The sequence below is a fragment of the Carassius carassius genome, chromosome 3, assembly GCF_963082965.1.
Source record: "Carassius carassius chromosome 3, fCarCar2.1, whole genome shotgun sequence".
Taxonomy (NCBI): Eukaryota; Metazoa; Chordata; class Actinopteri; order Cypriniformes; family Cyprinidae; genus Carassius; species Carassius carassius.
This window is the reverse complement of record NC_081757.1, coordinates 19,142,811-19,153,716: the sequence shown is the minus strand read 5'-3', so window position 1 is coordinate 19,153,716 and position 10,906 is coordinate 19,142,811. Positions and strand designations below refer to the sequence as shown.

The window sequence follows — 10,906 nt, the reverse complement described above, 5'->3', positions numbered from 1 at the left end:
AATGAAGTAAAGTCTCTTACTGTTTCTGATTCATCTGCATGTGAAGGCACCATACTGTGACAGGGAAATTCACACCTGTTCTTGATCGGAGATTGAAGGTTACACAAGACTGAACTCACTGACTAAAGAAGAAAAAAACACTTGCATGTTTATCATGTTTTTCTCAAATGTTTCAAAGATAATGTTTCTATTCATACCAGCATGTACTGTTCTGAGCATTCCCCACCTCTGAACATCTGGCCACAGTAAAATTGCTGTGGTCATAAATTTAAGAAAATGTCAAGTACTTTTATATTATTGACTTAAGTTTTAATTGCAGATTTATAAAAAAAGAAGAAGAAGAAGAAGAAGAAAAAGGCAACAGCCCAAATGAAAAAACAATAGTTCAAAGCTGTTGGTAGTTTTGTTTGCAGCTATATGATTTTTGTGGTATAGCATCAGTGCAAAGTCAGCTGAATGTGAATTGAACAGCTTATCCTTTACCCTCTCAGACTCCTATGATCTGGATTCTTCTAAATCTAACCTCTGTGTCCAGAGCTGCATCCCTAAAAGACACTACAACAGCATTCAGTCCTGTGGTACACAAAAGAATCATACACCCTGTTACTCACATTGTCACTCACTGAATAATAATAATAATATAGATATCTAAATCTAATGTATTGCAAACACTTTTCTATATGGTGGACTGAATACAAAATTATAACATATCTTCATGGTAATTGTTATGGTTTTATATTAAATTGTTGATCGACTTTTAAAATAAAAAATACAATATAAATTACATTTGAAAATTAGATATTGTTTTAAGAAAGGAAAAAACAAAAATAACCTATACGTTCTGATGCTTTCATCAGAGTTGTTTATGACACGTGTTCCAATGAAGGGAACCTAACACCTGTTCTTTTTCAAACAAGGTTAAACAATCTTACCTCTTTTGCCCATATTTGTAAAGAACGTTGTGATATAAACTCAGACCAGGGTATAAAACGTAATGCTCTATGAATCTTGAGGGATTGAGGTGAGAATATTGGTATGTTTGTGGTGTCTATTTAAGCTGATTGCCGTTCATGCGGTTGCTAGATTGTAGGAAATGAGAAAAGGAATATATATTTACTGAAAACTTATATAAGTTGTGTACCATTTGATCAAGTTATGGCTATGGATTTGATTTCAGATCTTGGTGTCATATGACATTACTGTTTTTACAGTATATGTAAATTCTTTCTCACCAAACTGCTGTGCCCTGGTTCTTTCTGCAGGTCTTTGGCTGCCATGTTTGTGACCAAGGTTACTTTTGGCCTGTTGGCCTTCTTGCTGGTTTTCTCAGCTGAGGGGAAGGTAAAACACATTTTTATGTGAGATACATGTATATCACCTGTTTGCATATGATGCAAGCAATTTATTTATAAACTGATAATGTAATGTAATGTAATGTAATGGTAAGGTCATTAAGGTAATTTAATGTTTCAATGTTTATATTCCGTGTCCATTTTGTGTGTGGTGTTGTGGCATAACTCACATGCAGCCTGGTAAGTCAAATACTCCAGCAGACTGACAGTTTCTACATGATGAACTGAATTAAGTACTAGCTCATTATTGAATGTGTTGATGTGTTTTTATTATAGTTGTTGAGGACAAGTCTGCTCAGCTGTCTGTGTCTGAACTGCTGCACAGAGCCAACAGAGGCATCAGTATGTACTCACCACATACTCACCAATACACATCATTATGCTGTAGCTGATCTTTACTAAATGATCCCAAATGAACTGTCTATGTGTTAGTTCCTGAACCTGATGAGCCCAAGCTAATGGATGACATTGCTGTAAATGAGAGAAATGCTGATCCCTGCACCTCCTATGGCTGCCTCTGGCCCAAATACAGCGACGGCAAGATTTATGTGCCTTACGTCATCGCCAACCACTACTGTAAGTGACTAGTATGATTTATTTTTTTACTTCTTACATAGAAAGGTCAAATGTAGGTCAAATTCTGTATCCTTGCTGAAGTAAGTACCTTGTGCATCCTACTGAGATGTTAATTAAAAGATGAACCTTTCCATAGCAAGCTCTGACCTTTGCCCTTTCAGCCTCCCGTGAGCTGGAGATCATCCAGCGTGGCCTGGACTCTTTCTCCTACAGCACTTGCATCCGCTTCTTCCCCCGCAGCAATGAGAGAGACTATATCATCATTGAATCTCGCAGTGGGTACATAACACAACCAAAACCAAAATCAGAAAAACATTACAAACCAACACAGAATTAGTTTCAAGAAAAGGTAAAAAATACAAAAGTAAAAGCTTAGTTTGGGACTACAAACAAACACTTTTAGAAAAAGAATCAGAGGATGAAACTGATTTCCACAAGAATGAAAAATACATTCCAAATGTAACTTGACATGAAAAGTGCACCAAGATGCTGAAAAGATAAAAGTAATATTCAGAGATGGGTCAAAAATGTATATTTTATGGATCTCTGTCTTACAGATGCTACTCGTACGTTGGTCGTCAGGGTTATAGCCAGACTGTGTCTCTGGACCGTAATGGCTGCCTTTACCACAGCACTGTCCAGCATGAGCTTCTCCACGCTCTTGGCTTCAACCATGAACAGACCCGTAACGACCGTGACAATCACATCCAAGTCATCTGGGAGAACATCAGGGAAGGTACATTGTTAATAACAAACTCATTTCTGAATAATACATGTAGTGATTAGTTCTGTAAAGTGCACATATTCTAGACTAAAGGTTTTGTTTGTTTATCAGACATGAAGTACAACTTCAACAAAATCAACACCCTAAACCAGGGAACTCCCTATGACTACAGCTCTGTGATGCAGTATGAGAGGTGAGGGAGCCTACAGTACAAGGACATGTGGTTCCTCTGTGTGTAACACTGTCATCTACCTGCATCTGTCACTCGCTCTGTCAGATACGCTTTCTCCAAGAATGGCCTCCCCACTATGGTACCCATTCCTAACAATAATGCTGCGCTGGGCACATCTACTGAGATGAGCCAGAATGACATCATCAGAATCAACAGGCTCTACCAGTGCTGTGAGTGTAACAACACACACATACATTTCTCCTCCTTGTTCCAGAACTCATGAAATACTTACAAAAGAGCAACAAAAAAGACATTCGTTTGTTGGGAGGTTGCTGAACGTTGCACATTAAAATGTCATACAGGTATATGTAAACTGTTACATATATGGTTTTGTCATTCATAGGAACAACAGAATGTGTCTTCAGTACCCAGACATGCTGCATAAACTACAATGAAAGATGACTCAAGTATCACGGATGGTGTTGACTTTTGTGCTTACTTGAATCGCCAATAAATTTTCAATCAAAGAGAACATAAAACACTTTGTCAGTAGATTTTTCTTTGGCCTGAATGATTTTATTATTATTCAGACTGATTTAATAATTATAAACCAGTGTGGATAATTTTTTATGTCTTAATTTGCTATTTTATATATAACAATGTAAAAACATAAATTTATAGTAATAGTTATCTTTTAATGAATTGATGTGGGAACAAATAGTTCCCAAACATTCAGTAGACCTACCATATTCGGAAATCTAAAACACTGAATTACACTGTAGAACAGTTGGGTCACATTTGTTGAGAAATCTCTTGCTTGCGTCATGTAAGTAAACTCTGAAAGGGGTAGTGTTGGTGTGTAAGATTTGAACAAACTGTAATCATTCTCAACCATTCCTGCCATCTGTGGAATCACCCACAGACCATCAAAACATCAACTGCTGTTGCTTTAAATATCTTGCTTTCAGGTTCACACAAACAGCATGATTTCAAGAGTGATTTTGTTTTGAATACAACAGCATAATAATTAAGAAATTAATGTTGAGTAATTAACTCAATTACAAGTGCTTTTAAAAATATGAAAAGCAGTTGTAAAAACATTATGGCTGGGACCAAAGATATGGATTTAGGATAAATTGCGCTTACATGGTGTGGTGACAATTTAAAGAATTTTGCTTTTATATTTTCCCAAAAATAGATTTGAGTCAATAACTGCATATTTAACTAAACATCAATATTGCAACACCCCCCCCCCCCAAAAAAAAACTAAATTAAATAAATTAATAATAATAATTATATATATATATTAGTCATGGCATTTTATTATCTGATGTTTTAAAAACAAATGGAATATTTGTACAGTACAGTATTTGTTAATTACTAAGTTCATCGGTATAAACATAACATAAAAACATGAGAAACATTTTATTGAATTTAATGCAGATTCAATATTCATAAACCTGGAGACCTGGAGATGCTGTTGATCACAACAAAACCTGTACTACCATACATGACTCAAGTCTGACTCTTTTTTAAAAGATAAGAGCAGAGATTGCTGAGAATACAGACAAATTGAAGTCACTGATGTATGTGTGCATTTAGCACTTGCACCAAAGAGTAGGCCAGACTCTGCCCGGTAGCTTGAGAGGGGACAGAACACCTGAGGTTACGAATGTAACCATGGTTCCCTGAGTAGGGAACACTGCGTTGTCTAGGGGTCACTATGGGGAACACCTCATCGTTACACGTTCCCTTTCAAGGGAACTTTGAACTGCGTCCTCCAGGGGTAGCTATGGGGAACAGTATACCCATGCCACCATGCTGAGGGGAGTGCAGGCCAGAATCATGGCAAAAACTAAGTACCAACTCTACCATTTCCATGGGAGTTGCCCCTAGGACGTAAGACGGCTGTCCGTGATATTACCCCTTACGGCCAAAGGCCTAAGCTACATACCCAACTTACTCATTAGGGCCTTTGCCCAGGGTAGAGCTGAAGGGTTGAAATCAAGAAAGATTTCTTTAAAGGGATACTTATACTAAGTCTTGCCTGTCACACAGGGGCTACAGCTTGCTCTTACATAAGCTTGCTGAAGAAACTCTCTCAACAGATCCCTAGTAGCAACACTCTGTTTAGATAGGTATCAAGAGATGAGAACCGCCCAAATAGCCCCTCCTGTTGAGGGAAGCGATGCTTGAAGTGTAGAAATAAAGATACACTGGCTGAGTGGAGCCCAAGGGACCAAGGTCTAACCATCTCAAAGAAAGGGAATGAAGCTGAGCATTTAACCCTTACGGTACCTGATTTCAGAAAGTGCGCAGAGTCTTTTGTGCACACTTAACACTTATGTGGATTTTAGAAAGTGTGCAAAGTGTTCAGCGTGCCCACTCACCATCATATGTTTTTCAGAAAGTACACAGAGCTTAGTGTGTGTACTTAAAGCATCTTAAGCATTGCAGAGGTGCCGAACCACACAGGAGAGGCAAGCTCAAATTTACAAACCTCTGGCGAGGAAAGAATCACCAGAAGCAGCATATGCAAGAAGATTTCCATAACGGCCACCTCCACTTCCCGCTTGATGCATCAGCAACCACCAAGCGACCAGGAAGCCCCTCAGGGTGACCTGGCCGGACATTCGTGAAAATCCTTACAGTTCCGTGCCGGGCCTGATGATCAAGAAGGCTCCTGCAGAAACCTGTGATCAGGCCGCTTGATTCCGAAAACATGAAGCCAGAATCAAGGCTATCATAACGGCTGGACTTAGTGCCGACGAGTGTTTAGTAAACACTGTACTTGAGCACTGCAAAGAAACTCACAGAGGATTAGTACACACATAATCACCAGAAATTTGATACATATATAAGTATATACAGAATGGATCATACAGACCCACACTGTTTCATGCGTTGGAGCCCCGCTCAAGGGGCGACTCCCTTTAGTCCGGACCATCAGTAAGGTGGTTACTATGAACATAGAACCAACTGAAACATCATAGGTCCAGCATAGGAGACTTGTTATGCAAGAAGTTCCCAACTAACCTTGGTCAGGTGGAGAGCTGGCGGTTACAGGGGAATTAGGAAGGGGAGGATAAGGGCAGACGTAAAAACCCCCAAAGGGAATGAGTAGATAATTAAGTATAGCTCTGATTCGGATGAGAACGCTGATGCCTCTTCTGGATCACATCCCTTAGGTCTTGTCTACCTCTCCATGACCCACTATTCCTTTTACCCCTATCCGCAGGTGGGTCCACTTTGCCGTGGCGCGATCCATAACCTCCAACTGCTCTACATACGCAGGGAAGGAGGATTGAGAAGGCTCAGCCTCAGCTTCTTCGCCATCCTCGGACGTCTCCTGCTCTTCTTGGGTAGAACCCAGCAGAGTACTAACCTCAGTATCGGAAAGTGTTAAAGATATAACAACATCCTCCAGAGGATTTCTCTCGTTCGCCACCGACGAACACGAAAGGCAAAAGTCCCTCTCTAAACTCCTCAGCCAGATCCACCTGTGATCCCCATGAGCTCATTCTCCTCCGTGCCTCAGCAGCAGCCGGTCCTGAACCGCAGAAAGCAGATGGATGCTCTTCTTTCCTCAAAAAGAGAGACAAACGAGAGCTGAGCTTTTTCATTGAAAAAATGCTCACAATACACACAGATTATCATGTGTGCTCTTCACCCAAACAAATGACGCAAAGATTGTGTGTGTCATTGGGTGGCAAATAACGCTGACACGGATGCACACACTGTCCAAACGCTTGCTAGTAGTTGCCATGATAGACAGAAAGACTGCTCTTACCAGTTCTTTCAGATGCACACTTCAAACAGAACAGTCAGTGAAGACGAAAAACTGAATGACGTGTTCTCCCGGTGCCTATTTATCCATAGTCCCACAGATAGTGACGTCAGGGGCTATCACCGGACAACTCGTTGGTGGTTTTTCAATGTATGCTTCAGACACGTGTCACGACGAGGTGTTCCCCATAACGCCCCTTTAGAGGATGCAGTTCGAGGTTCCCTTGAAAGTGAACCTTTGGTTTGCTGTTAAGATTTTTGTTGCATTTTATAGCCAGTGAGTAAACCAATCATTAAATCCACAGCAACATCCACCCTTTGCCCTTCCAGACTCCAATGAGCTGTAAATTCTAATGTTTTGATTCTTTAAAATACAGCTCCTGTATCCGTTTGGTTAGATTATTATAACTGCATTCAGTCCTGCAGTTTGCCACAGAACCTGCATACAACAGCACAAATATCACAACATAAATATTTGTTTAAATAATGGAAGATTAGATTTATGAAGAATAAAAGAAAAGAAAATTCATAACTAATTATATAAATAAAAGTTTTAAGTGTGAAGCAGACTGACACACAGTGCATCTGAACCGAAATTATTCTTTTGGTGATTGATTCTGAACTGATTCTGTGCTAATGTTATTAACCGATGCAACCGGATCTTGACTCGAGAACAAGTCAATCTTTCGTTCATTATCTGGCTCGGCTCGGTGTTCATCTTCAGTTCTCTCTTCACAGCAGTTCAGTCAGTGTACTGTTTGAGTAAATGAATTACTCCGGGATATTGGCTTGTTTTAACTCAGAGGGAGTGTCAGCCACATTAAAAAAGTTAACAGCTTAAGTCATTTGTGAATTTATGCTTATTGGAGACGCGAACCGTTTCAAACGATTCATTTCGATTTGGTGAACTGGTTCAAGAAGATCCAGTTACATTGAGTGATTCATTCGCGAACCGGATATCATTAAACTGGTTTGTTTTGAACTTTCTCACAACAGACACGGAAGAGAAGACAATGCTGAATAAAGTCATAGTTTTTGTCATTTTTGGACCAAAATTTATTTTTGATGCTTCAAAAAATTCTAACTGACCCTCTGATGTCACATGGACTACTTTGAAGATGTTTTTATTACCTTTCTAACCATGGACAGTATACTGTACATACATTTTCAATGGAGGGACAGAAAGCTCTCGGACTAAATCTAAAATATGTTAAACCATGTTCCGAAGATGAACGGAGGTCTTACGGGTTTGGAACGACTTGAGGGTGAGTCATTAATGACATAATTTTAAATTTTCGGTGAACTATCCCTTTAACTAACAAAATGACTTTTATAGCAAATGAATGAATACTAACTTAATATTATATAATTATGCCCCAAGTGTTTACATACATATGCAAATAACACTGATATGTTGTAGTTATAATTCATGTAATGAAAGAAGCCTACAAGCAACCTCCGTGTTTTTGAATGATAAAGTACATGCAGTTTAATAGTTCATATATAACATACAGTGCAAATGTTCTCACTCATATGTTTGTGTGTGACATGTTCCTATATGAAGCAACAAATGAGGGAAATTCACACCTGTTCTCTTCAAACAATGTGTCAGCATGTCTACTGCACTTCTGTTCATATCAGTAAAGATTGTATAGATACAGTCTAGGTATAAAACCCTCTCGTGGCTGTAGTGTTGCACTAGCTTTGGACATCTATACGGTAAGAGAACTCATATGCTTCCTTCTCTCTGTTCAAAGAAATTTATATTTTACCAGACTGTAACATTGTTGGAGCATTAGATGAAGAAAGGCACTTGTTTATAATAACTAAACAGCATGTGATTACAAAGTAGATAAAAAATGTATTGTATCCCATTTTGTGTCCTCCTTGTGGATCTGTAGTATTACTGTAACACACAGAATTCATCAAAGTTATGTTGAATATCTTTATTATGGAGACATATTATGATATGAGCCCTGTGATGCCATATCTCCAGGGTGTTTTTCCTGCCTTTGCCCAGTGACCATCTACAGAACAAGAGGGTAAAAATGGGTGGATGTTATGTATATTAGTAAAAGAGCTGAATTTGACCTTCATTTGAGGCATTCTGCATAAACAGCTGGCACAGCTGTTTATCATAATATCTGTCATAATATGTAATAATAATCTGTCATTTATCATAATTTATGTCATAATATGTCTTCAGCTCTTTACTAAGCTCTTTTACTGGTTCTTTCTGCAGTTCTTTGGACACCATGTTTGTAACCAAGGTGACTTTTGGCCTGTTGGCCCTGCTCTTTGTCTTCTCTGTTAGAGCTGAAGAGATGGTAAGACACACACACACACACACACACACACACACACACACACACACACACACACACACACACACACACACACACACACACACACACACACACACACACACACACTTATATCAGTTTACATCAGGTTGTCAAAAATGCATGCAAAAACATTGCATTATGCATTATGCATGCATCTCTCTGATACTAATAATTGTTATAATTAAGAATATAAATGTATAGGTTTGACTTAATAATTAATGTTTCTTTTCCATGTCCATTTTGTGTGTGGTGTTGTGGCATAACTCACATGCAGCCTGGTAAGTCAAATACTCCAGCAGACTGACAGTTTCTACATGATGAACTGAATTAAGTACTAGCTCATTATTGAATGTGTTGATGTGTTCTTATTATAGTTGTTGAGGACAAGTCTGCTCAGCTGTCTGTGTCTGAACTGCTGCACAGAGCCAACAGAGGCATCAGTATGTACTCACCACATACTCACCAATACACATCATTATGCTGTAGCTGATCTTTACTAAATGATCCCAAATGAACTGCTTATGTGTTAGTTCCTGAACCTGATGAGCCCAAGCTAATGGATGACATTGCTGTGAATGAGAGAAATGCTGATCCCTGCACCTCCCGTGGCTGCCTCTGGCCCAAATACAGCGACGGCAAGATTTATGTGCCTTACGTCATCGCCAACCACTACTGTAAGTTACCAGTATTATGGTAAATGTTTTTATTCAGAGCCCAAAGAGAATAAAAAATAGACCAGACTCTCTGCTGTTCCTGATTTTAGGGTAGAGCCTTATGATTAAGTTTTATTATCAGTCTCAAAGCATGTGAGTGAGAAATAAAAAAAGTTAAATTTTCCATAGCAAGCTCTCACCTTTGCCCTTTCAGCCTCCCGTGAGCTGGAGATCATCAAGCGTGGTTTGGACTCTTTCTCCCAGAGCACCTGCATCCGCTTCTTCCCCCGCAAAAATGAGAGAGACTATGTCAGCATTGAATCTCGCAGTGGGTACGTAACAGAGACATACTGAATAAACATTTCACATTATTGTCAAGATAAGAATGACAGGTAGAATCCTCTGAATGAGAATTACTCTAACATTTTAGAATGATGACAATGAAAAGGATACAAATCTATGATCAAGAGATGGAATTTATTGTCTTACAGATGCTACTCGTACGTTGGTCGTCAGGGTTATAGCCAGACTGTGTCTCTGTCCCGTAATGGCTGCCTTTACCACAGCACTGTGCAGCATGAGCTTCTCCACGCTCTTGGCTTCAACCATGAACAGACCCGTAACGACCGTGACAATCACATCCAAGTCATCTGGGAAAACATCAGGGATGGTATATTGTTAATAACTCATTAACTCATTTCTGAATAATACATGTAGTGATTAGTTCTGTAAAGTGCACATCTTCTAGACTAAAGGTTTTGTTTGTTTATCAGACATGAAGTACAACTTCAACAAAATCAACACCCTAAACCAGGGAACTCCCTATGACTACAGCTCTGTGATGCAGTATGAGAGGTGAGGGAGCCTACAGTACAAGGACATTTGGTTCCTCTGTGTGTAACACTGACATCTAACTGCATCTGTCACTCGCTCTGTCAGATACGCTTTCTCCAAGAATGGCCGCCCCACTATGGTACCCATTCCTAACAATAATGCTGCACTGGGCACATCTACTCAGATGAGCCAGAATGACATCATCAGAATCAACAGGCTCTACCAGTGCTGTGAGTGACACACTACTGTCTAGAAACCGCACCACCACTATTTATTGCTGGATTTATTAATGAGTGATTGCATACATTTTCACTGCATTGTCTAGCAATATAGTGATATACTACATACATGTTTTCTAATGTACATATTACCTTAATGAGTACTTATAAATGCTTTTTTACTTTTAGCACAAAAATAAGTAAGGGGAACTTTAAATTGATCTTTGGTGATTTTCCTATCCTTTA

The 10,906-nt window shown here is 39.2% G+C and overlaps 2 protein-coding genes across 2 annotated transcripts; both read left to right on the top strand.

The window, feature by feature from the left end:
• Positions 1-1,539: 1,539 nt before the first annotated feature.
• LOC132122351 (low choriolytic enzyme-like) lies at positions 1,540-3,363 on the top strand. The gene is made up of 7 exons (XM_059532511.1): positions 1,540-1,694; positions 1,785-1,928; positions 2,090-2,207; positions 2,486-2,664; positions 2,764-2,845; positions 2,930-3,054; positions 3,228-3,363. Coding segments are annotated over exons 2-7 (624 nt in total). The 5' UTR covers positions 1,540-1,694; positions 1,785-1,810; the 3' UTR covers positions 3,230-3,363.
• Positions 3,364-9,238: 5,875 nt separating this feature from the next.
• Positions 9,239-10,695, top strand: LOC132114586 (low choriolytic enzyme-like). Its single transcript, XM_059522778.1, has 6 exons — positions 9,239-9,395; positions 9,486-9,629; positions 9,823-9,940; positions 10,100-10,278; positions 10,382-10,463; positions 10,548-10,695. The coding sequence occupies exons 2-6, from the start codon at positions 9,512-9,514 to the stop codon at positions 10,678-10,680; spliced, it is 630 nt and encodes a 209-aa protein (XP_059378761.1). The 5' UTR covers positions 9,239-9,395; positions 9,486-9,511; the 3' UTR covers positions 10,681-10,695.
• Positions 10,696-10,906: the final 211 nt, after the last annotated feature.

Coding starts and splice junctions, on each gene's coding strand:
- LOC132122351 (XM_059532511.1), top strand. CDS start 1,811: ATGGATGACATTGCTGTAAATGAGAGAAATGCTGATCCCTGCACCTCC. Junction 1,929..2,089: donor CGTCATCGCCAACCACTACT/GTAAGTGACTAG, acceptor TTGCCCTTTCAG/CCTCCCGTGAGCTGGAGATC. Junction 2,208..2,485: donor ATCATTGAATCTCGCAGTGG/GTACATAACACA, acceptor TCTGTCTTACAG/ATGCTACTCGTACGTTGGTC.
- LOC132114586 (XM_059522778.1), top strand. CDS start 9,512: ATGGATGACATTGCTGTGAATGAGAGAAATGCTGATCCCTGCACCTCC. Junction 9,630..9,822: donor CGTCATCGCCAACCACTACT/GTAAGTTACCAG, acceptor TTGCCCTTTCAG/CCTCCCGTGAGCTGGAGATC. Junction 10,464..10,547: donor TCTGTGATGCAGTATGAGAG/GTGAGGGAGCCT, acceptor TCGCTCTGTCAG/ATACGCTTTCTCCAAGAATG.